The sequence below is a fragment of the Eptatretus burgeri genome, chromosome 15 (assembly GCF_056783735.1).
Source record: "Eptatretus burgeri isolate ZD-2024b chromosome 15, Ebu_testis_v1, whole genome shotgun sequence".
NCBI classification, from domain to species: domain Eukaryota; kingdom Metazoa; phylum Chordata; class Myxini; order Myxiniformes; family Myxinidae; genus Eptatretus; species Eptatretus burgeri.
The window spans coordinates 70,280,397-70,307,177 of NC_140975.1; the positions used below are offsets into that span (position 1 = coordinate 70,280,397).

The 26,781-nt window shown below is 44.4% G+C and overlaps 1 protein-coding gene across 6 annotated transcripts; it reads left to right on the forward strand.

The window, feature by feature from the left end:
- The first annotated feature begins 11 nt into the window (after window positions 1-11).
- On the forward strand, window positions 12-25,636 carry SLC7A6OS (solute carrier family 7 member 6 opposite strand). 6 transcript variants are annotated; one of them, XM_085856821.1, is made up of 7 exons: window positions 12-308; window positions 1,152-1,529; window positions 1,638-1,838; window positions 2,387-2,507; window positions 14,583-14,712; window positions 15,276-16,006; window positions 19,416-20,066. In XM_085856821.1, the coding sequence occupies exons 1-6, from the start codon at window positions 138-140 to the stop codon at window positions 15,337-15,339; spliced, it is 1,065 nt and encodes a 354-aa protein (XP_085712947.1). In that variant the 5' UTR covers window positions 12-137; the 3' UTR covers window positions 15,340-16,006; window positions 19,416-20,066. The 6 variants fall into 6 exon arrangements, with proteins under 6 accessions (XP_085712947.1, XP_085712942.1, XP_085712944.1 ...); XM_085856816.1 differs by lacking the exons at window positions 14,583-14,712; window positions 15,276-16,006 and adding an exon at window positions 22,040-25,636 and having other exon boundaries at window positions 19,416-19,491; XM_085856818.1 differs by lacking the exon at window positions 14,583-14,712.
- The last annotated feature ends 1,145 nt before the right edge of the window (window positions 25,637-26,781 follow it).

The window sequence follows — 26,781 nt, forward strand, 5'->3', positions numbered from 1 at the left end:
ATCTACAAAACGACAGAAAGACTCTGTGGAGGAATGTCGGCTTAGTTTTTGGAGGAGTGCAGGCTTAATTTTTGAATAAGAAGAAGAATAAGAGGAAGAAGACGTCGACAGGAAGAAGAGGAGGCGTTTCCGGGAGCATGGCGGCCGTTGCGTCGACGTTGCTCCGGGTGAAACGGCCCCGCACGGCGGACGCCGCGGACGCGTTGCTTGTCTCGTGTAAACGACGGCGTTGCCAGCTGATCCCGGGCAGCGATGTCGGACCTGTCCAACAGCAGCTTTTTCGCCTCGCAGCGACTGTGTCTTCGCAGGTACGTCAGGTGTCCACCAGACCAGGTGTTCGCTCTTTCTCTTGACGTGTGTGTGTGTGTACGTGTACGTGTGTGTGTGTACGTGTACGTGTGTGTGTGTACGTGTACGTGTGTGTGTACGTGTACGTGTACGTGTGTGTGTGTGTGTACGTGTGTGTGTGTGTACGTGTGTGTGTGTGTACGTGTGTGTGTGTACGTGTGTGTGTGTACGTGTGTGTGTGTGTGTGTGTGTGTACGTGTGTGTACACACACGTTTCCTGCTCTCCCACGAAGTTCCCAACCGGTGCCGTGTTGCAGCGATCCCCGTCCTTTGGAATGGATTCTGAGCCGCCCGTCCATCTGCTTCGCGGGTTAGGTAGGCCATTGTGTGCCGGTGGTCCGTCCAAATACCGTGCCTGGTGTTCGCTACGTCTAATTTACCTTCCTTGTGTGCATCACGATTCTATTCCCGACTCGAGTCTGCAGGCTGTTGCCTACCGAAGTGTGCCGTTCCTTGGATGGACGTTAAGCCGGCCGTCCCATCTGCTAGTACAAGTCGGTGGACGTCAAAGATCCCACGGTGTCCTTTGTGTAAAGCAGGCGAGTTATCGCCGGGACCCTGAACGAATTTCAAATTCCTGCCACATTCAGTCCTGGCCGACCGATCGTGAAAGTCGTGGGTTAAAACTTGCTCCCCCGTACGACCCCACAACAATGTGGGAGTAATTGGGCTCGTTAAGGTCGTCGTGGTCGGTATGATGTTGGTAGTCTAACAGGAGGTTTAGTTTTGGTACTCTGTGAAGTAGTTGTACATTTTACCTATGTATGCGTGTTTACCTGTCTGCCTAACATGTTTGTCTGAAGGAGGAAGCGTTGGGAAATCCAGTCCGTGAGGTTTTGCGGAATCAAAGAGCGTGTCATTTGAGCCGACCGGGATGTGGAAACAAGACCTCCTTCGGCAGCGCACCGTCGAGGAAGCAGACTGCTCGGGCCAGCAGTCAGGCCAGCAGCCGGGCTGGTCGGTACAGGGCTGTGGCCACCTTTAGGTGTTTGGCCGAGGATGTGGACGCAGTTCCAGATGGGGAAAGAGTCGAGAAGGGAGATTCGGATCCCGCGGTGCGTTTGGATGGACGTCTGCGGTCGAGTGATATGGCCGAGGAGGCAAAAGAATTCTTTAAGTTTCTCGATGTAGTTCATGAAGAGGAAGAATATTCATCCGACGGCGAAAGAGAGGCGTCCCGGGTATGCGGTTTTGCTCTCGCTCCGATGACTGAGATCCTTTGAGACTCCAAAGTGCTAAAGCGTTGAGTATTTGACATGCCGGATAGTTAAATGTCTTCTCACCGACAGGGCTCGGGTCGTCCCAGCACCGACGCTGTGCTTTGCAATTCTGTGCGAATGGTACGAGAGTTGGCGATAAGCGGTGTTGGCTCGGAGCATTGCGAGAGCGATGACGTCTACGTGTATGACATTTACTACACGGCGAGCCCTGGCGTATCGAACGCTGAAGATGTGTTGTCGGTCATGCCATTGAACGCCGGGGATGACCTGGTGAGCGGGCTGTGTGGTTCTGTCCAATGTAGCTTGTCACATTCTTCATCACTTGTAAGAGAAAAGAAAGTGGTTCTGAAATTGGTGTTTTTAATAAAGTACCGACCTGTTATCCTGGGTCCATGTATGTTCATCTCAAACCATTTGAGTGAATAACTTGGAGGGAAAGCAATAAGCGTTGTTTACTCCGCGGGGTTTTTGAAGTAATATTTCTTTGTGACTTGTCACAGCCATTGAACACAACATCTTTGGGGGAGGTCGGGGTGGTGGGGGTATGGGGTGAAGTTTTACTGACTACTGCTCGCTTAGTGTTAACAGTCGATGATTCGTGTGACTTGTGATGATCATAAAATGTTTACCATAGTTTGGAATCGCACACTCACCACATGTTAGGGCCATAAGTGCTTTCTGTGACGCGTCTTGGCCCATCCGAGTCGCGAATGAGAGGTGCACGTGGACAGCTCGTTCTTCGAGCCCGTGTCGTGCTGTATGTGTTTATGGGGGAAGGCCTTTCTCATTTATCTCACGAAGGTTGTCTCTCACCCTAGATGTTTGATGTCGAGGAAGGTACAGAGGTTTATGACGATGAGGATGATGAAAATGAAGAAAGTAACTGGAGGAATGATTATCCAGATGAAGATTGTGAGGATGAAGGAAGTTCAGCATATGGTAAGGATTTTGTGTATCAGCATGGATATATATATATATATATGTATATATATATATATATATATATATATATATATATATATGTATATATGTATATATGTATATATGTATATATATATATATTTATATATGTATATATGTATATATATATATATATATATATATGTATATATATATATATATATATATATATATATATGTATATATATATATATATATATATATACTCTTTCTAACTACTGTCACTGACAGACTCACTGATATATTAAACATGAGGACCTTCTGGGTGACGTAGAAAGCTGAAATATTGTGTGCCGATGGACATCGAAGCCGGTACACCGGAAAATTTTACAAAATCGTCGGAAAACATCCACAAATGAAAAAAATGCAGGTGAGTGACCCTGAGACAATGGGGAAGCACGTTATTTTGTGTGCCGACGGCCATCGAAGTCGATACACCAGGAAAGATCACAGAACCATCGGAAAGCATCTGTAAATGAAAATATAAATAAATTAAAAATGAGAAATCAAATGCAGGTGAGTGACCCGAGACAATGGGGAACATGATTTTGTCTGCTTACACAATGTGTTAACTCGAGTGTAATATATATTACATATATAAATGGCAGTCCTTCTGTCTGTTTGTCTGTCTGTCTGTCTGTCTGTTTGTAACCAATAAGCTCCTAGACCAGTGAGCCGATCTTGATGAAACTTTACACGCATATAGACCTAACATTCAGCTCCAGGATGCACTAAGTGGCTTTCCATAAAAATGAAAAAATATCTATAATAAAAAAAATAAAATTTCCATTAAAAAAAAATGGCTTTCGAATAGTGCGCCGGCGTATTAATCGTAACAAAAGGCTTCATGGTTAAAAACGCTAGGGTTTTTTGAAATACAAAATGTTCGTATTCGTTGACTTTTTAAACATACACATTCTCCTCCTGTTATTTGAATTCTTGAACTGCACGCGCACGGCAACAGCTAACTGCTGATAGATCTGCTCATGAAAGAGCCAGGCAAGCTGAGTCAGCTGCAGAGAGAGAGCGTCACACCGACGGGCGAGAGAAGCACAAAACTCACCTTCCAGCTTTCTCGGTCCGGGTTTTGCAGGACATCAAGGACAGTTTCCACTGCTGCTAGAAACATTGAGTGGCTCAAGGCCGCCTTCAACTATGACCTCTCTGAGGATTACGGCAGCATAAATCTGAGGAATAAAAGAAGCCTTCCTAATTTTCTCCATACAACGAATGCCTCAGTCTAATTAGCGTAAGGAAAATAGGGCAAATTTCCCGGGTATTACCGGGTACTTCAGCTTGTGTGTGTATATATGTATATATATATATATGTGTGTATATATATATATATATATATATATATATATATATATATATATATATATATACAGTCATGCTTAACGACGTTCCTGGCAACGACGGGTCTGCCAGCTCTGAAAAAAAATAAATAAAAAAATGAAAAAAATATGTAGCTGAAAAATTCCTATCGCCGAGTGATGTAGCCTCGTATAAAAATAGCACGTACAATTATGTACACTCTACAGTTCATAATGCCTCATAATGATAATAAACAACGACAATGTGGCCCTGTTATCATGCGATCGTTGAGGTCCATAAAATGTCATCACTAAAAAAACGGTCGTGCTAAATCGGGTTCAAGGAAACGGGCTTTCAAACTGAACCAATGTTTGCACGTTTACCTTCCAGCGAGTAAATTACCTTTGAATTGAAGAATTTCGCGAATAAATCGTTGTTGTTCGTCAATTAAAACACAAATTTATTTTTAGTGAAGCTTTTTATGTTGTTAAAACAATCGCACTGTTCCGAAAATATATCACAATTGACAGGTGCTCGTTTATTCATTTGTAAATATAACATCGATGCAATGATTTCGGATTTATAAAATCCAAACGCTATTTATTCATCTTTCTATAATCGATGCGAGAGGAGGTTGTAAGCTGCTGCTAACAACACTGATGGCCATCATGAACTGCACAAAGGTAAATCTAACGTGTCTTCCGTCTCTCTTGGATGTGTGTTACAATTGCCAACAGTATTCAGTGCAGTAACATGCTGTACAGGTTTGTATCCGAGGAGCAATAGGCTACACCATATAGCTTAGGTGTCTCGGTTTGTGTAAGTATGATGTTCGAAAACGAAAATGAAAAAAAAAAGTGATGTTCGCGCAACGACGACGTCGCTTAACGACGCGTTTCTCAGAATGTAACCCCGTCGTTAAGTGGCACATGACTGTGTATCAGGAGTGGATCCAAGATTTCTGTGGTGGGGGGGGGTGGGGAGAGGGCAGAATATCTGGGAAGGCACCTGTATGCATGCCTCAGCTCCGATTATATGTATGCAGCTAATTCGACAATTCTAGCATCTCACTGTGTACAGCAATCTTGATACAGCTAAATTCAGGGAACCGACAAAAAATGTTTGAGGTGTCGTTGGTTTATTATTGAGAATATTCTGTGGGAAATCTCTTGGGAAGAGAAATTGAGACTTTGTACTTGATTCATTGAAACCAGGTTCAGTGTAATGCAGGTTTATTACATTGAGACACTGGTCTTTAAATTCTCTTGTTAGCGCAACTTGAAGTACTCGGCATCGACATTGTGCCCACACCGCCTGCTCAATGAAACGCGTTAATTAGGCTCATTCTTCGAGTATGGTTTGCGGCAAAGGTATTCACAATTTCCTCCATGTTCACTTCTATGTCGTAGTAGATATGTAAGAGAGGAAGCCCGTTCATGTGGTCTTCACCCACAGTCGAGCGGAGATACGTCTTCAACAGACGTAACTCGCTGTTTGCTCTTTCAACCTCCCAACATGTCACACCGATTGTGCACAGAATCTTGAGCATCTTGTGTATGTTATCGGAACCAGCAGCTCTGCTCATTGCTCCAGATGCGGATTTTGGACAATCTGGCATTCGGGTGCTCCTCCACCTCACGACCCACATCTCAACCTCAGCCTGAACTTCGGCCTCTCCTTCCAAATCCTTTTATATCTTTTCTTCTTCTTTCAGCTGCTCCCGTTAGGGGTCGCCACAGTGGATCATCCATTATGATCCACATATTGATTTGGCTCATGGACCTTTTTATATGTCTCATAGAAATCTTTTATGCCCTCCTTCCAAATATTAACTGAGGGTGCCACATATGCTGTGTACAATGGAACGAGGAAAGCCTTCACAGCTATGCTGGTGAGACCTTCAAAATGATAGTGCAGTTGTGCGAGAAGATGATCCAGGAATGGTATGGCCAAAGCTTTTATTATTATTTTTTTTTTTGGTCGTAGTCCGATGGCAAATTGGCCACAATATTTACCCTTGATGTTTGGAGACTACAGTTTTGTGGCATGGAAGATTTTACATCCACCTTAGTTGAATGATTTTCTGCTTTAGTGAACCATTTGTTGAATTTCTCATCGATCTTATTTCGGGCAGCGCTAACCGTATTTATGATTGTTCCGACCATAACATCGGCATGATAACATCTTGATAACGGGCTTGCAAATTCTGGCTCAGAGTCTTGTGGTGTAACCAAGACAATTGTGTAGTATCACCATGCCAATGATGAATTTGAACCGAGTTATTGCAGCCCGTCATGGCCCTGCTTGTTTGCGCGTGTCACCATTGGAGGTGACCTCTGAAGATATGTCTTTGAGATTCCTCAATGACTTCGTAGTTGTCCATGAACTTGGCAATGGAGTCATGTCATTGGAAAAACCTGGTAGTGCACATATCTATGAGTTTATTATCGTTTCCGTATAGTTTTATAGTCCACTAGACGACCCGTGAACCCGTTGGGTTCCCGTTGTGACAGCGGTTGATAAAAAAAAAGTCATTTCAAAAGAAAAAAAAGATAGCTCCAGTGAACTATACCGCTGAGGTTGTTTGCATTGATCAAATAATCCTGAAGAGTACTTGACTGAATCGGGAATTGATGTTTTTAATAATTTTTCTTTGCCCGATTTTTAACAAAACTTGATACTGCACACCACAGGAGAATGGTGAGTAAAGTGGGCCGAAAATTTTTGCGCTATCGTGTACCGTTTTGGCTGTATTTCGGGAACATACATACATGCATACATACGAGATGAGAGTTTTAGTAATATATAGATTGCACGAGACGAGTTTCATTTAAGTGAATACTTATAGAAGATTATCACCTCCTCTGACACATCCATGACATTTTTGTTGAAGACGTTTTCCATCAACTTTCCGAAGGCAAGATTCAAACAATGGCTTTTGTAGTGAACATACTGGGCGAGCTTGTTCTCCTTTGCGAAGATAGAATCGGTGGACGAGCAGCTGCTGTCATTATCGTCCACGAAACGGATGGTGATAGCGAGCTGTTCTTTGTACGAGGCATCCACTTTCCTGTCAGCTGAGAGTGCGTAAATGCCACCATCATGGATTTGGTTTCCGAGCTTATCAATAATGTTATAGTACCAGTCAAAAGTTTGGACACATCTACTCGTTCAAGGGTTTTTATTTTTTTTTTTACTATTTTATACATTGTAGAATAATAGTGAAGACATCAAAACTATGAAATAACACGTATGGAATTATGTAGTAACAAAAAGTGTTAAACAAATCAAAATATGTTATATATTTTTCATTCTTCAAAGTAGCCTCCCTTTGCCTTGACAGCTTTGTACACTCCTGGCATTCTCTCAACCAGCTTCATGAGGTAGTCACCTGGAATGCTTTTCCATTAACAGGTGTGCCTTGTTAAAAGGTAATTTGTGGAATTTCTTTCCTTCTTAATGCGTTTGAGCCAATCAATCAGTTGTGTTGTGACAAGGTAGGGTTGGTATACAGAAAATAGCCCTATTTGGTCTGTACTGTGGTCGTCCATATTATGGCAAGAATAACTCAACTAAGTAAAGAGAAACGACAGTCCATCATTACTTTAAGACATGAAGGTCACTCAATACGGAAAATTTCAAGAACTTTTGAAATTTCTTCAAGTGCAGTTGCAAAAACCATCCAGCGCTTTGATGAAACTGGCTCTCATGAGGACCGCCACAGGAAAGGAAGACCCAAAGTTGCCTCTACTGCAGAGGATAAGTTTATTAGAGTTACCAACCTCAGAAATCACCAATTAACTGCACCTCAGATTGCAGCCCAAGTAAATGCTTCACAGAGTTCAAGTAATAGACACATCTCAACATCAACTGTTCAAGGGAGACTGCGTGAATCAGGCCTTCATGGTCGAATTGCTGCAAAGAAACCACTACTGAAGGAGACCAATAATAATAAGAGACTTGCTTGGGCCAAGAAACACGACCAATGGACATTAGACCGGTGGAAATCTGTCCTTTGCTCTGATGAGTCCAAATTTGAGGTTTTTGGTTCCAACCGCCGTGTCTTTGTGAGACGTAGAGAAGGTGAAAGGATGATCTCTACATGTGTGGTTCCCACCACGAAGCTTGGTGGAGGAGGTGTGATGGTGTGGGGGCGCTTTGCTGGTGACACTGTTGGTGATTTATTTATAATTCAAGGCACACTTAACCAACATGGCTCTCACAACATTCTGCAGCAATACGCCATCCCATCTGGTTTGCGCTTGGTGGGACCATCATTTGTTTTTAACAGGACAATGACCCAAAACACACCTCCAGGCTGTGTAAGGGCTATCTGACCAAGAAGGAGAGTGATGGAGTGCTGCATCAGATAACATAGCCTCCACAATCACCCGACCTAAACCCAATTGAGATGGTTTGGGATGAGTTGGACCATAGAGTGAAGGAAAGGTAGCCAACAAGTACTCAGCATATGTGGGAACTCCTTTTCAAGACTGTTGGTAAAGCATTCCAGGTGACTACCTCATGAAGCTGGTTGACAGAATGCCAAGAGTGTGCAAAGCTGTTATCAAGGCAAAAGGTGGCTTCTCTGAAGAATCTTAAATGTATACAATACTTTGATTTGTTTAACACTTTTTTGGTTAATACATCATTCTATATGTGTTATTTCATAGTTTTGATGTCTTCACTATTATTCTACAATGTAGAAAATCGTAAAAATAAAGAAAAAAACCCTTGAATGAGTAGGTGTGTCTAAACTTTTGACTGGTACTGCACATTTTTAGAACATCAATGATGTCATTCTGGATTGTTTTGAATACATATTGTGCATTTTTGAGTTCACCACTGATGTGGTTCCCGAGTACAGAATCACTAGAATCCAATCGGTTACCTGCATTTCCCCCAAGCTGTCGTACACTGGCATCATCTTGATGCCCTCACAGTGCAACATTTTGCTGGCCACAGAACAATACGTGCTTTATGGCCAATTTCAAAAGTTTTTTTTTTTTTTCCAAGTCTGCACCGGAAAAGTTTCACTCTCATTCTCCCGAACATCCAAAGTTTTTTTTTTTTTGCTCCATCACATCCATTAAGGAAAGAGCGCATTCTCAAGAGTTCAGGTGACTACTTTTTTGTAGGAACTTTCTCTTTCCTAAAATGATAATTGGGTCGGTTCGTAGCATGTACAATATCAGTGAGAGGACGCGACACTAGGATACCAAGTTCTTCCATGCAAAATAGAGCACAGTGGAGGCAAAATGCTCCAGAACAATCAGGTGAATAAGCCAATCCCTTGTATATGATCAAACATTCTGTGTGGAATGTGCGTGATCGTGACGTACCATCTTTTTCTCTGCACACCTGAGCAAGGAGCTTAAAACTGGCGCTTGGAGTGAAATGTTGCTTCAGGAGAATGAGTTTGATGTCATCTAGAAGGTGACAACAGTTTTTATAGGTCCCGATGTCATCGGTTAAGGCAGCACTCGAGCGCTCGCCCTTTTGGGCTGATAAAACTATCTTGGACTGGCCTATCAAATTGTGATTGAGAACATCAGAACTCTTTGGACTTGTTGATGAGGGCCATGCTCGGGGACTTGCCAGTTGGATTCAGATCAACTACGATAACGTATGATTTTCAACAATGATCTCTCTGACTCTGGAAAATCCTCTTTATCTCTTTGCTGATGACTCCACCCTCTGCCATACCATATGACATCCCTCGGATCGGCAAGCAGCAGCTTCTTCGCTCTGTGAAGATCTGGATAAAATCACAACCTGGTCCAACACGGAGAAGGAACATGTCTTTCAATCCTGACAAATCTCACACTCTCACTATGTCTCTCCGAAAGGACCGTTTGGAACCCCCCCCCCCACCCCCCACTCCCAACTAGTTTCTCAACAATTCTCTGGAAGAAGTCTTGTCTTTCTGGGTCTTACTATCTGCCATGATCTTTCCTAGGAAAGCCACATTTCCAACCTGGCCTCCAACCTATATACATATACAGGTATATATATATATATATATATATATATATATATATATATATATATATATATATATATATATATATATATATATATATATATATATTTTTTTTTTAATGGTGTACACAATTCAAATTCATTTGATAAATCGTGTGGGCATAGGTGTCAAAAAATCCGGCAACAATGCATCTCCGGTTACGTCACGTCATGTCATAAAATAAAATGGAGTACCTGGCAGGAAGTTTAATTTTTGAAGGGACCGAGATGTATTGTTGCTGTGGTTGTCGACACGACTGTTTTTTTTTTGTTTTTTTTTTTTTTTTTTTTTTTTGTATACCTTGGTCGAGGCTCGTATGAGAGCTAACACACAACTCACAGCAAGGAGGCATGAGACACGAGGGGTGGGAGTGGAAGGGACAAAACATTGGGGAACAGACACAGGTGAACTGTGGAAGGGAGAGGGATGGGGATGGGACGGGGAACATGGCGAGGAGAAGATGGACATTACAGTGACTTTCAGGAAGGAAAGCAGGAGAATTGAAGGAAGTGGGCTTGGGTGGATTATCGGGGGTAGAAAAGATCGAGGATTTGGATGGGGGAAGATAAGAGGTGGTGGTGAACAGCTGTTTTGAAAGCCTGGAGGGAAGAATGGGAAAGAATAGAGTGAGGAAGTTTATTCCAAAGGCGGGAAAAAAGAGGAATGAAAGAGTGAAGATGAGCAGTGATTCGTGATTTTGGTAGTTTTACCAGAAGGGGGTTGTTGGCGGACCTTGAGCGCCCTGTGGAAATGTGGTTGGGACAAATCGCAGAGAGAGCAGGGGGCAAGGCTGGAGAGGAGTCGGTAGAAGACAGAAAGACCACCGACCAACCTGCGGTGATTGAGTGAGAGGCCCAAAGACTCAGCTTCATTGCGGGAGATGCCAATGATCTTAAAAGCCCTGGTTTCGACAGCGTGAAGTCGAGAAAGGTGGGAGGCAGGAGCACCAGCCCAGAGGGGAGAGCAGTACTCCATCAGGCTACGGACAAAAGCTTTGTAAGTGGTCAGGAGCTCAAGAGGGCCGAGGAAGGACTTTGCACGACGGAGGATTCCCAGTCGGCGACTGGCTTTTGAGGCAAGGTTGGAAATGTGACTTTCCCAGGAAAGGTCATGGCAGATAGTGAGACCCAGAAGCTTGAAAGAAAAGACTTCTTCCAGAGGATTGTTGAGAAAGTGGATGGGGGGTTTTGTAAACGGTCCTTTCGAAGAGACATAGTGAGAGTGTGAGATTTGTGTGGATTGAAAGACATGTTCCACGTGTTGGACCAGTTTGTGATTTTATCCAGATCTGCAGTGAGCGAAGAAGCTGCTGCTTGCCGGTCTGAGGGATGACAGATGGTACGGCAGAGGGTGGAGTCATCGGCAAAGAGAAATAGAGGATTTTCCAGAGAGTCCGAGAGATCATTGATGAAAACCAGAAAAAGAACAGGGCCCAGAACGCTACCTTGAGGAACTCCAGCCTGCACAGGAAGAGGGGATGAAAGAACTCCATTTAGGGCCACACGTTGACTGCGACAGGAGAGGAAGTCTGCGAGCCATGAGTGGAGATGGCCTTGAATACCATGGGAAGAGAGTTTGGTGAGTAGGGCAGGGTGCCAGACTGTGTCAAAAGCACGTGATATGTCCAGGGATACGGCTCGGATTTCCTGTCTGGCATTGAGGACCTCCATCCATTGATGGGAGAGCAGTAGCAGCATATCCAGGGTAGAGTGACCTGGTCTGAAACCAAATTGATGATTGGAAATCAAGCCATTGGAGAAGAGGAAGGATTTCATGTCTGAAGCAATGATGGATTCCATAACCTTGCTGATGATTGGGAGAAGGCTGATTGGTCTGTAGTTACAGGGATCTGTTTTTGCACCTTTTTATGCAGGGCAGTGATGTTAGCAGATTTCCAAGCAGATGGCAGATGACCTTGGGAAAATGAGAGGGTGAATAGAACAGAGAGAGGGTGAGCAAGAGCAGAAGAGCAGGCTTTGAGGACACGTGGGCTGATGCCGTCTGGACCGGTTGCAGAATCTGACTCGAGGTTTGAAAGCAAGCTCTCCACCTTGTCAGGAGAAAAGGATACAGAGTCCAGGGACAGTTGGGTGCGACTGGGTAAAGTGGGTAGAGATAGTGATGGGTTTGGGACACAAGATTTAGCTGCAAACACCGAGTTTAGACATTCAGCTTTATCACGTGTGGAATCAGCAGTGCGGCCATTTGAGGTAAGGGAGGGGATGGAGGGGGAACATACACCAGAAACAGATTTGATTAAACGCCACCAGGATTTTGAGGAGGGAGAGAGGTCTGAGAGTTCAGACTTGAGATGAGAAAGATGTTGTTTTCTGGCTCTCCTGAGGGTAGATACACACTTGTTCCGAGCTTTGTGGAAAGAACTGAGATTGCCCTCAGTTGGGTTTGCTTTCCATGAGGCAAAGGCAAGTTGTTTCAGGACAACTGCCTCGCCACAAGCTTCAGTAAACCAAGGGCGGGAGGAAGGGTAAGACAACTGAACACGAGAGGGGATAAATCTGTGCATGAGGGAGAGCAAGTTTCTTTGAAATAATTCCCAGGATGAGTTGATGTTTGAGAAAGTAGTGATAGGAGACCAGTCTGTAAGTTTGATGGCTGCTCGGAGACCCTGCCAGTCGGCTTGAGTGAAATGCCAGACTCGACGGCGGTGAGGTGGTTCTCTGATGACAGCCAGAGAGATGTCCACTTTAACAAGGACGTGGTCAGAAGAACCAATTGGAGCGAAGGAAGAGCAGCAGATATTGTCAGGGAAATTTGTCAAAATCAGATCCAGAAGAGATGGAGTACCATTGGTTGAGATCCGGGTCGGGAAGTTGACCGATTGAGTCAGTCCCAATGAGTCACAGAAAGCTTTTGCTGACGTCCCATGGCAGGTGAGAGAGGTACCCACACCTAGCCAACTGGCGTGATGACAATTGAAGTCGCCACATAAGAGGAAGAGAGAGTTTGGATGAGAAGATAGAAGATGGTCCATGTTTTCGGAGAGTGAGGTGTAGATGGAGTCATCACTGTTCGGTGGACGGTACAGTACACATATAAACATGAGGTGGGAGTGGAGGGGAAGCCGAAGCCAGAGGTATTCCTGGGGGTGTGGGGGAGTGAGAGCAGTGCAGGGAGAGTGAGGAATAGAGTCTTTGATGAAGAGAGCAACACCTCCACCAGGACGAGGTTCAGGTCTGTCATACCGTAAGAGGGAGTAACCAGGGAGAGATACTTGGGAGTCAGACACGTCTTGGGAGAGGAAAGTTTCTGTTAGGCAGATAATGTCTGGTTTGTCAGTGGCAACCTGCATGGAAAGATCTGAAAGGTTTGAGCGAAGGCCCCGGATATTTGAGGTCCACACTTTTAATGAAGAGGTAGGGGAGGAGGCTTTGGGTGCAGGAGGTGGAGGGGCGGGGGAGGGTAGGACGAGGGACGAGGGGGGAGGTAAGGAGGGTTGCTGAAGGAGTGTGGGGTATTGCAGAATAGCGAGGGGAGGGGGCCGAATGAGGAGGAGAAAAGGCTCTGTGGTGCTGGGAGAGAGGGGGGACAAGAGACAAGGAAGATGGCAGTTGAGGATTTGAGGAGGTGGAGTGAAGAGATGGAGGTGAGAGGGCAGTGGAGGGAGGCAGGTTGGTGGATGAGAGGGGGGCAACTTAGAGAAGGAAGAGTGAGGGGGATGAAAGGTGGGAGAAAGGTGAGGGGGAATTTTTGAAAGAGGTGAGAGGGAGGCTTGGAGGGAGAAGAGTGGGATGGTTGCTTTGAGAGTGAGAGTGAGGGGTGAGGGGGTGAGTTGGCACTGAAGTTGGAAAAAAGAATGGTTGATGGAAAGCGAGCATCCATGGCAAACTGTGGTTTTTAAAAGTTTTAGGTCAGAGATGCGATTTAACACAATTCTTGATGGATGCAATGAAGGCGAATTCAGAGCATGGAGAGAAGAAGCGCTGTAATAGTTGGATTTTTTAGGCAAGGAATGAAGGAGAGGTCGAAATGAGAGCAGTCTGTTAAAATAGCAGAAGAGAAGTGCATTGTGAAACAGTAAAGAGTACCACATGTGTGAGAGAGGAAGATGAAGCATTATAAGATCGTTTTTGTTGTTAATATTAATGTATGAGAGAGTTCAACAGATTAGGTCATGGAAGTGTAAAAAAAAAGAAATCGAGGAAGACGAGGAGGAAGTTAAGAGGAAGAAGAAGTAGCAGAATCGGGAGAAGGTGAGCGTGTTGTTGTTATTGTTGGGTTTTTATTTTTTATTTTTTATTTTTATTTTTTTTGAGATAAGAAAGAGATTAGTTGGGAGAATGGGGGATGTTTGGAAAGTGGGGAGGATGAAAATTGAAGGTAATGGGGAGGATAGAAATTGAAGGTAATGGGGAGAAAAAACAAACAAACAAACAAAAAAAAACGATCGAACACCGAGTGGAACCGGTAGGCCTCAAACCTAGGACTAGGCCTCAAACACCAAGTAAGAACGTCGACAAAAATACTCACAAAATAGCACGATTTTTGAAACAAAACCGAACTAGGAACACACATTAACATGTAGGTGAGAAAATTAAACAGTTAAAACGGGACAAATAACAACCGGAACTTAACTTTGAGAATGTCAGCAGGGAGCCCCGAAGGAGACCTCTTGCCGCTCAAAACCGGAACCGGAAGTGATGGTTACTGGTTAGTTGTGTTCTCATGAAGTTCTGCCTGCATGCCTGATTGTACTGCAGACAGTGACAGGTCCAGCGATGGCGGGAGCTCAGATGCAGAGCAGAGACCGGGTCGGGAAAGCTGCATGGTGTTCGGCCGTGTGGTGGAGGCTGAGCGAGATTGGCACGGCAGATACGATGGCTTTCCGATGTTTTGAGACGCGGTTCAGGATCTGATCTCGGTGTCTATTTACCCACATTTGATTACTGTGGGTTCTTACAGCAATGGTTGTTACAGTCCATCACCAAGAACGTGTTTCTGTAGTCCCCGAGGAGTGGACTATTAACGTCTTGAGGGTTGTTTGTTCCGACTCTCCAGCCGTAATTGATTTGAAAACCTCGGCCTAGTCTTGTCCTTTACATTGTGTATTACAGATGTACTACATTGCCCGCGTGTTTGTCTGAAAATGATATGGATGACATATTTACATCAAGCTTGGCTTGTTCAGAAGGAACTGTGAAGTTCTGAATTGTAAACTTTGGGAGCATGTACAGGTGACCATTGTAATTTGATGGGTGCTTTTGAGCGTGGTTAGGGGGGGGGGGGTGACGTGCAGTGTATGGTTTGATGACATTTTCCATTTGATCTCCCGCTGGTTGTGAACTCCAAGTACGTCTGGTATGTTAGTTTGTGTTTGCACTCGTCACCCAGACACGTGGCATGACTTTAATAAAGGTGTTATTTTGTATTGATCTTTTCTGTTGCATTCACAGGTCGAGACTCATGGAAGAGCTGCACAACAGAAACATGAAGGTCGACAATCCGACAATACAATGAAGGAAGAAAAGGTGGAAAGGGACAAAAGAGCAAATTGTATGAATATTAATACGAGCAATGATGTCATAATCCTAAGAAATGATGTCATCATCCAAAGAATCAATCCATCCATCGGGACCATACTCTGTGCAGAGCGTTTTTGCTGCCTCAGCAGTCTCCTTGGCTATTGGGCACAATCTTGGACGGGTCACCACTGACACAGGATACGAGCAAGCTGGCACTCATTTTGCCGACCTCGGAAAGATGACAGGCAGAGTCAACTCCACCTGGTATTAATTCAACATCCGAGTGGGATTTGAATTCAGAATCCAAGGATCCCAAGCCCATCACCCTAACCATTAGGCCAATACCAGGCATATCCTAAGAATGATTCTCATTAACAGGACTTAAGAGTTGTCTTCAACTTGGGATTGGCTGTTTCTCCCAAAATTCTCGAATGGAATGTTTGAAAATGTCATCTTGTAATAACGTGCACAATTATTGATGCTTTGTATATAATTTTAAAATTTCATTATTTTATCATGTTTCCTGTTCTGCGCCATTTATAAGGAGTTTCCATGGGGTGGCAGGATCTCCCAGAGGAATGCACACTCACCTCTGAGCTGGCTAGTTTGGATTCGAATCTCGACCCAGCTATAAACTACCATCCTGGTGTTTTGCAGGCAAGGTGAGCCATGAATGTGTTTGCCGTCCCTTGGGTGGACGTTAAACCGGGGTTTAATCTGCCAGCGTTTAATCTTGGACATTAAAGATTCCAAGGTGTCCATCAAGAAGAGTACGTGAGCTATCAGTGGCACCCTGAACAAATTACAAATGCATGCCTTGATTGTGGGTAGTGTGTGGTCTGATCTTGTACATGCTTTGACGCATCAGCTTACGCTGCTTGCTAGCTCAGACTCTCACTGTGATGGCTGTTTGGGGAGCAGATCTTTTACTGAAATCAAATTCACGTTCCCAGGTTATTCACATGTCTAATGTGAACGGTACTCTGTGGTTATGAAGGGCAACCATGATCGGGGGTTTCCGAAAGCGGATTTGGAAGATTATCCCGGGATAGCGCTTGGAGGGACTTTGGTTTGCATGAAGAGAGGGATGCTAAGCAACCTTTGGTGGAAATTTTCACCGCAAGGTGACTGGTTTCAGATCGATGGAGACTGGGAGAGACTTTTACCCTTCGAATGAAGATGATTATTATGAGAGCAACATGTTGGAACATGAAGGTCAGGTGTTCTCGGACGATGCATTTTTGGATTACCAATCGCCCACTCATGATGTCACCCTGCCTCGCACAGTCTTGTACCTTTTGTTGGCTGGCCTGGCGGTGGTAGCCGTGGCCTATGCCATTGTGGGACACCTCATTACCGACTTGCTGCATGACTGTATGGGTGAGTCATACATTTGAGGGACACTTCCTGTTAACGTGATCTTGTTTAAAATGTTCAAGCACATGCACCGTCGGCAAACTCAGGATCGGACGGCTGAGCGCATGACTTGTTCTTGGTACACCCGGATGCCCCAGATTCGGAATGCAATTTGAGGAGCAGTAATGTTTCAAATGAAATGATAACTCGACAAAAGACTAACTTCAAAAGAAGACTCGTACTGCTGCTGCCTCTGGTCTACAGTGGACCATTAGAGAAAGCACACCTTACTGCCTCAGATCAACCACCTGCTTCATCACTTATGAAGTTTGTATTCTGTCTCGGTTTGTATTCCCTATAAGGACTAATCTGGACAAAAAGACTTGACATAAGTTTTTGGATATAGACATGAAATTGCATTGTGCCACTTTTGGGAGTTAGTCTGTCGTACATTCCCGTGGGATCTCTCAAAACGAGCATTTTTATGCCTCACAGCCATAGGCCAGAGGCGTATTTTCAGGCTGTCCGTCTGTCCGTCCTTCCGTCCATCCCGTTGTCTGTTTGTTACCACAGTAACTTGAGAACCACTGAAAACATTTCAACCAAATTCGGAAAAAGTATGGAATGTAATACAAATATGAACTGATTCAAATTTGAGTTCAATAGGTCAAAGGTCTCAAGTCATGTTGCCATTAATTGAAAATCTCTGTTATAACTTCTAAACGACTGAAGGGATTTGAACCAAGCTTCTCACAAGTATGGACTGCAATACAAAGATGAATTATTGGGTCCAAAGGTCATGTCCTTTAATGGAAAATCCTTTTGCAGACCATATTTCGATTGAGAAGCATCTGATGTTTTCTCTACGTTTTTCTCTTGCAGTTTTTCATGTGACCATTAAGATCAAACTTAACAGGAGGTTGATATCTAACGTGAGCGGAGGAATATCCCTCAACACAATTGTCCAAATATATTTTCAAGTTCCACTCGAACTACGAGCAACATCTCCGCTCTCTCCAACCGACGGCAACCTCTCCGCTCCGCTCTCTCCAACCGACGGCAACCTCTCCGCTCCGCTCTCTCCAACCGACGGCAACCTCTCCGCTCCGCTCTCTCCAACCGACGGCAACCTCTCCGCTCCGCTCTCTCCAACCGACGGCAACCTCTCCGCTCCGCTCTCTCCAACCGACGGCAACCTCTCCGCTCCGCTCTCTCCAACCGACGGCAACCTCTCCGCTCCGCTCTCTCCAACCGACGGCAACCTCTCCGCTCCGCTCTCTCCAACCGACGGCAACCTCTCCGCTCCGCTCTCTCCAACCGACGGCAACCTCTCCGCTCCGCTCTCTCCAACCGACGGCAACCTCTCCGCTCCGCTCTCTCCAACCGACGGCAACCTCTCCGCTCCGCTCTCTCCAACCGACGGCAACCTCTCCGCTCCGCTCTCTCCAACCGACGGCAACCTCTCCGCTCCGCTCTCTCCAACCGACGGCAACCTCTCCGCTCCGCTCTCTCCAACCGACGGCAACCTCTCCGCTCCGCTCTCTCCAACCGACGGCAACCTCTCCGCTCCGCTCTCTCCAACCGACGGCAACCTCTCCGCTCCGCTCTCTCCAACCGACGGCAACCTCTCCGCTCCGCTCTCTCCAACCGACGGCAACCTCTCCGCTCCGCTCTCTCCAACCGACGGCAACCTCTCCGCTCCGCTCTCTCCAACCGACGGCAACCTCTCCGCTCCGCTCTCTCCAACCGACGGCAACCTCTCCGCTCCGCTCTCTCCAACCGACGGCACCCTCTCCGCTCCGCTCTCTCCAACCGACGGCAACCTCTCCGCTCCGCTCTCTCCAACCGACGGCAACCTCTCCGCTCCGCTCTCTCCAACCGACGGCAACCTCTCCGCTCCGCTCTCTCCAACCGACGGCAACCTCTCCGCTCCGCTCTCTCCAACCGACGGCAACCTCTCCGCTCCGCTCTCTCCAACCGACGGCAACCTCTCCGCTCCGCTCTCTCCAACCGACGGCAACCTCTCCGCTCCGCTCTCTCCAACCGACGGCAACCTCTCCGCTCCGCTCTCTCCAACCGACGGCAACCTCTCCGCTCCGCTCTCTCCAACCGACGGCAACCTCTCCGCTCCGCTCTCTCCAACCGACGGCAACCTCTCCGCTCCGCTCTCTCCAACCGACGGCAACCTCTCCGCTCCGCTCTCTCCAACCGACGGCAACCTCTCCGCTCCGCTTGCCCCAGCCGCCCGTGCCCTCGGCTCAGCCCGCCCCAGCTCTTGGCTTTGCTCGCCCCATGCACCTGCATGCACTATTATCATGTATTGTAATTTTAATAAGCCCTGCATGCAGTAATTACCTTGCCTGTACAGTATGGTCTTATTGTAATGTTAATGTGATGAAGTAATTTATTTATTGTATGTGAATGTGATGCTCCCAAGACTTGGATCAGTGAGACCACTGTCACTGTGGTTTTATTTGACCAACTTTTTTGCTTGTGTAGTGAAGCAACATCCTAGAAACATGTGATGGGATGCACTCAGGGATGGTTATAACAATGTGTGCTGTCATTAGTTTATAAAACATGGTATTGCCAAAACATATATTTACACATGCATCATAGTTGGCTTAGTAACAGTTATGGAGGTCTCTTTCTTGTGTTTGAACTTCCTCATATGCCATGTGCATTGTACTTATGTCTTGATTGTCTTTTACACAGACTGGTTACACGGACAAGACTGTGAGGAAGAAATCCGAGACAGACATCGATGTTCTGGTGGCCTGGAGGAGAGAGAGTAATTGTCCACCTCCTTGTGAAGGGCATTGTAGTGGGAATATGGATAACATGATGATTAATGGGGCAGATTGGGAGAACGATAAAATGACAAAAGGAATTGTAATGGGAATAGAAAGCTAGAACGTGTTGGAGAAACACTGTTTTAACAAGGTTTAATGAAAAGTGTGTAAACAAGTAGAGGTACATTTAAAGTACACCTCCCCCATGCCAAATAAATAAGAAATCCTCCAGCGCACGACCTTGCTGGAGCGCCTTCGGCGCGCGGCCATGCCCCCTTGCACCACATGAAGACGGAATTTGGAGGAAGCAGTATACAATCATTTATTGATTAATTACATAATTAAAAATAAATAATAATCGTAAAATAATTTATTTATTTTTCATTTGGCTAATCGTATACGAAAAACACCATTGTTTCATCCAAATCTGTAACTTTTTGAAAATCAAGTAATTCATTGAAAAATCAATAAATCAAAAGTACCATTCATAGCCAAATCACTTGTTCACTGTCATGTCCAAATCTCAGTTTCAGAGCTCAAAAAGTGCCCGAGATATTGCCCAGATGAGAGAAAATAAATAAGGAATTAATAAATCGATCATAATTAATCAAAAATACCGTTTTTGCCAAAGCACAACTTCACTTTTGCCCCCAAATTTCAGCTTCCTCGCTCAAAGGATGGCTGAGATATCGCCTGGACAAACAAGAAAACTAGAAGGGCACTTGGAAGAGCGCATACCTCCACCACACAATGCCTGATCCACGAGAACATATCAGGCCCAATACATGTTTGAAATATCGTGCTATATATCGTTTATATGCCTGGTGTTGGCTTAATGGTTAGGGTGGCGGGCTTGGGATCCTTGGGTCCTGAGTTGAAATCCCGCTTGGCCATTGAATTAACACCAGGTGGGGTTGACTTAGCCTGTCATCCTTCCGAGGTCAGCAAAATGAGTACCATCTTGCTGGGATGATTGAGTCATTCCAGTATCCTGCGTCAGTGTGGTGACCCGTCCAGGATTGTGCCCAATAGCGCCTCAATTATATAATTGTGGTTATGCACCGCCTCAATTATAGTAATTGTGGTTATGCACCTCTCAATTATAATAACTATCAGAATACCCGCCCGTTGTTCCAAGCATGCAACACGTTCTGACGCATACCTTTATTTGGGAGGTGTATAGGCAACTGACAGCTCTGTATTGGCAAAAAAAACCCCAGGTTATGTGGATGAAACAAAAACATACCTACTGCTTATAATTCAAAACGCCTCGCTGTACAGGAAAACGTGGATATAGGAACGCTGCACTGTAAATGGTGGAGACTTGTAATACCCTCCCCCACCTGGAGGTGGAGCTACATGATACACATTTACATTGAGAATTTGGGTCCCCCCCTCACTCCAAGACCACCTTCAAAGATAAAAACACCCCTTCACACTAATTGGGGTCATGCTGATCCGATGTAGCAAGTCTGGATGTAATTGGCCCACAACTGGAGGAGTAGTTGTGCGACAAACAAACAAACACCGGTCTGTAGTGAATTCTAGTAAGGATTGTGGTTGCACTCCACCCGTTTCTATTCAAATTTGATGTAGACTAATGTGCACATATTACTCTGCCAATTTCAATTGTGCCCATGACCTGCTCACAGGGACCTGCTCACAGGCATCATCATGGGTGTACCATTTGGTGGATATCTATCCACTCTGAGTTCGGATTATTTAATTTCATGCTTCTCAATTCGTTAACTTGGTATATCCACTTTGGGTAGTGATGATTTAACTGCATGGTTCCCAATTTCAGTAACTTGGTATATCCGATCTGAGTTTGGATGATTTTAACCACACGATTCCCAATTTCGGTAACTTGGTATATCCACTTAGAGTTGAGATTATTTAACTGCATCATTTCCAATTTTGGTAACATGGTATATCCACTTCGATTTGGGATGATTTAACCGCATGATTCCCAATTTCAGTAACGTGGTATATCCTCTTTGGGTAGGGATTATTTAACCGCATAGTTTCCAATGTCGGTAAGATGGTTTATTTGAGTTTGTTTGTTACTTATACTTTTCCAAACTCCTTGCCCAATTACTCTGTAGATTGCTGTACCACCTTATTTTCACACAAGGAAGGTCCCAATAACAACTTTCACTTCTTCATAAAATCAAAGTTTAAATATGAAATAACTACTCGCTTTAGGCAATCAACGTCATTTAGTGGGGAGAGGGGCAGAGGTTGGCTCACATCTCCATGTTATCGATGCTCTGTAGAGAATCGAACCTATTACATTTAATTATATTCCTTATCTGCAGAATGGAAATTCATATACAAAGGATCCAGTCTCCACAAGTCAACACTGAGTGCAACAAGTGGTTGCACGATTCTGTGTGACCTTAAACAAGGAAACGAGGCTATTTGGTCCATAATTTCCATGTTACACTCTTGCTAATGTTTGTTTTACTAAGATCTTGGTGTATCCACTTTGGGTTGGGATTAGTTAACAAACTCCCACACTCTCTTCAATCCCACTCCTCCCTCCAGGTCTTCAAAGCAGTTGTTTCTCACCATCTTGTATCTCCCCTCATCCAAAATCTTGATCTTTACTACCCCTGTTAATCCACCCCAAGCCCACCTTCAAATTCTCTGTTTTCCTTCCTGAAAATCCCCGTGGTACCATCCTGTTTACCCTGCCCCATCCCTCTCCCTTCCACAGATATCCTATTGTCTTTGTTCCCCACTATTTTGTGCTTCAATCTCCCACCCCTCTTGTCTACTGCCTTGTTATATGTTCTATGTGTTGGCTCTTACACGAGCCTCGACATGGCACGCACAAAAAAGATCTAAATAACCTGGGTCATGATCCTGATCGGGTCACCCATGCTGTTGTTCATGAGTCCAAGTGAAAAGTCTTCACTTTGTGCAAACACACCTGTTCGACATTCAGATGACACTTCATGGTGGTCCAGCATGTAACGTTTTACCCCATGTACCTTTTTATCTGACAATGGTTCTGCTTGTGTCTGACCTGTTGTGAGGTCGCCTGTTCACTTCCACATTCTGACTCACACTCACAGTATCCTCACTTGTATACCGCACAGTCACCCACCCACTTGTAATGGACAGCGTATTTCCTTGCGGTCTGTTCGACCAGCAAAAATATCATCTTGTCGATCTTCAGGGACGTCTTGTCTGTCGGCCATCGCTTTCCCACCTGTTCATCAATAATTAATAAAACGATCCATTTTAGGTAAAATGAGCTTTAACATCTGTTAATGGAAATTGTTAGGAGGGGTTGTATGATGTCACAATGGATAATTTGTACAGTAAGGTTCACCGTACACTATCCAATGGAATGCAATAAGATTGTCGGCGACAGTTTTTGATCGTGTAATGTGCGGCAGTTTACGATCCTCATCAACTACTACTTCAGGTGTGTCAGGGACAATCGTAAAGGTTGAACACGTTCAAATTGTACGAGCCATCAGCAACGAAAATGCAACATGGTGTAGTGGGCGGTAGTCTGTGACAATCACCAACAAAGTGCAATGTATATACCAGTTATTGAACCTCAGCTGTCAGTAGCTTCTGAAAGTAATGTCATATATCAGTGCGACTTTTTTTTTTTTTTTTTTACAGGCCGACTTGTAGCTTTTGTGAATTTTGAATCACAAAAAGGTATAATTGACCGTCCGTAACCTACAGAGCCTCCTAACCTGTGTTTCCTTCAAAGTATTTATCACACCTTCAGAAACAATAAATAGTACAATTCTGGCTCCATTGTGTTATGAAAACTTAAAATGACAAAGTCTCTACCTTTTAATTACATTCACATATACCGACTGGGGGGCTGGCAGGATGGCCTGGAGGTACGCACACTCGTCTCAGTGCTGTCTAGCCTGGGTTTGAATCCTGACCCAGCTGCATACTGTCACCTCAGGTGTTTCACAGGCACGGTGATTCATCGATGTGTGTGTCATCCCTCAGATGGACGTTAAGCCAGGCATCCTGTCCACTGACATTAGTCAGTGGACGTTAAAGATCCCACTGTGTCCTTTGTGAAGACGATGTAAGGTATCACCAGCACCCTGAACGAATTACAAATTCCTGCGCTGACTACGATTGAGAAGGCAATGGCAAACCACCCATTACACGGTGGTCCGAAAAGACCTGGACAACTGTGGTTGTTAATATATTTAGTACCACATATGATTCAACGATACCCTTTGTTTTATATAATAGAGAAACTCATAAAGTTTTCTTTATTTTTCATGTCTGGTGGTTTTACATAAACGAAAATAGTGATTCCACAGGAGAAAGCTCAGTGTGTCGAATGGGTAATCGAGACGAGATCAGACACACAAGTTCAGCATAATTTCCATACAAGGTATGGAAAGACTCGGTCATCGTGGACTAGTATCAAAGTGGTACAAGAGGTTAAGGAGAATAGAAGTTGTCAGAAACAGAAAAGTACTTGTCGACCAAGCATAAGTGCAACAGACGTTGAACGAGTACTTGAATCATTTCAACAAAATCCCAGAAAATCAATCTGACGTGCATCCAGCGAATTGGGACTACCAACCAGCACTGTACACAGGATTTTGTATAAAACACAGATTCTGCAGGAACTCAAACCAAACATCGGACCCAAACACAAGGTGTTTTCCTTGGAAATGCTCAGTCGTATTTCACATGACTATTGCAAAGCACTGTTTGTTTCTGAATTAATCACACTGAAACAAATATTTTTCATATTGATGTGTTCTTTGTCCACAAATTATGTACTCATTTCTCTTTAATTTTTGCTTTTAAGCAACACTGAAGAATAAAATCTGTTGTAAAGTATAGGCTAAAATCACTCTGCAAAGAATGGTTCGCATGGGCTTTTTTCAATTGAGATAAACGATTTCAATTGTCTGCAAGATAATTATGCTTATCAGGTCTATCACAATGACAAGGTCAGAGCTCATTAAATTTGCAGAGTTGATACTGACCAGGGGCATAGCCAGAGGTCCAAAAGCAATGAGGCGAAAAGAGGTAAACTTGGTTGATGTGACGGTGCGCGTAGCGCAGCGTTGCGAGCGCGAACGGCATGAAGCCATTACGGCGAGGGGTCTGGGGGCCTTGAATGCATTTTTGATGCCCAGAAACCTATTCTTGGCTAATTTCAATGCTCAAAATGGGAGCTCAGATGGCCAGAGGACTCAGGCCAGATCATATTTCAGGAAATGAGCGATGAGGAAACTGCCTCGTCTGCCTCAGCCTGGCTACGCCGGTGCTGACAGGCCACAGTAAATGTTCATTATACTATGGTCTTGTTAATAAACTGATATATCTTTCCATATTAAACCTTAGGATCATTGATTAATCAATATAATAATATTGAATATATAATTCCCTTGCTGGCCCAAGTGCATCTGGGCCTGGTAAGAGATCTTGTTAGTCCATGTTTAAAGGAAATATGTACCCATCTGTTATGTTTGTTACTCTTAAAATATCCACTTGATAAATCATTACATACTGAACATTGTTTTATAAATAAATAAATAAATATAGCATGTTAGTAAAGTATGGAACAATATAATCTCATATTTTCCACTTGGTTGGCAAATTGGGGAGAATTACTTTGGTGATGCCGGAGAGTCTGGTCCCCAGAGGTATTGGTCTCATTAACTCTGGCCTCCCATTCAATTGCAAAGTAGTACAAACATGAACTCTGTCTTCCCATTGTCCTCTTAACAACAGGAGCCTCATAGAACTGCAGAGGTCATTGACCTCTCATTGTTCTGCAAAAGCTGTGTAAACCAGATGCTCCATCTGCATGTTGAGATAAATACTTATCATTGTTTAAAGTAAATGAATGTTTTCTGTGCATACATGCCCTACCAAAGACACGCATTCTTTCACAATACAATCTGCTTAATTATGCACAATATTGTTTTCTCTTTGCTTAAAGGACCTCGTGTGCAAACAAAGCTTTCTTGTAGTTTGATCGACCAAGTGCCCTGTGATGTTCTGACCCCCTCCCGATTTTCAATTTTATAAAAGGCCATGTATTCTGGCTCAGAGACGGAGATCTGCTTGGACTCTTGAGACAAGTTCTTCTTTCCACATATATGTGTTTTTGTATAATAAACGATCTGTTAAATGATCAAGGGTTTTCTCTTTATGTTGGAAATCTCCACCATAAACCCGATATATCATTAAAGCGGAAAAACCACTCTTCACACACTATATCACCGATGATTGATGGTTTACAGCGGTAAAACCACTGTTCACACACTATATCACCGATGATTGGTGATTTAAAGCGGTAAAACCACTCTTCACACACTATATCACTGATGATTGGCGGTTTAAAGCGGTAAAACCACTCTTCACACACTATATCACCGATGATTGGTGGTTTAAAGTGGTAAAACCACTTCACACACTATATCACCGATGATTGATGGTTTAAAGCGGTAAAACCACTCTTCACACACTATATCACCGATGATTGGTGGTTTAAAGCAGTAAAACCACTCTTCACACACTATATCACCGATGATTGGTGGTTTAAAGCGGTAAAACCACTTCACACACTATATCACCGATGATTGATTGTTTAAAGTGGTAAAACCACTCTTCACACACTATATCACTAGTGATTGGTGGTTTAAAGCGGTAAAACCCATTGGTTTTATTTATGATAAAACCCAATTTAATCCCCATTGGCTGAGGCACACGTGTAGTGCTCGCCCCTCTGCTCATTGGCTGAAGCTTCGAGCCAAAGCGACGGAGGCTCTGCCCACCTCCTCGCCTTTGGCCGTCTGCCGAATGGCTCTGGTGCTGAGTCGGAAACGGGGCGGGTGAGACGCCCGCTCCTTGCCAATTGGCTAAAGGGACTCCATGCCTATGTTAGGCTCTGCCCATGCGTGTTCTTGCTGGCGAGCGCGCGAAGAATGCCACGAGTGTTATGGCATCAGGATGGAAGTGAAGATGGCATTGTTGTCATTGTTAGAGGTGTAAAAAATCCTAGCTATCAAAATAACTTCGCAGCGCATGTATATTTAATTACCCTTGAGACAAGGGACGGGACATTAACTAGAAACAAATAATTATCGATATAACTGTTCTATAGAACCTGTATGTTGAGTGGTCATGGCTTCCAGATCCGCAACACTACCCCTCCCCTTTTTACAGACTCGTCCCGAGTCGTCAAATTTGCGTGTGACCAGCATGTGTAAGTTCTCCCCTAATACGATTTACCTACAGATCCCTGAGTGCAACATTTTTTTTTAAAC

Excerpts from the sequence above, each read along its gene's own strand:
- SLC7A6OS (XM_085856816.1), top strand. The coding sequence starts at position 138 with ATGGCGGCCGTTGCGTCGACGTTGCTCCGGGTGAAACGGCCCCGCACG. Across the intron at positions 309-1,151 it reads CAGCGACTGTGTCTTCGCAG|GAGGAAGCGTTGGGAAATCC; the intron begins GTACGTCAGGTG and ends GTTTGTCTGAAG. Across the intron at positions 1,530-1,637 it reads GCGAAAGAGAGGCGTCCCGG|GGCTCGGGTCGTCCCAGCAC; the intron begins GTATGCGGTTTT and ends TCTCACCGACAG.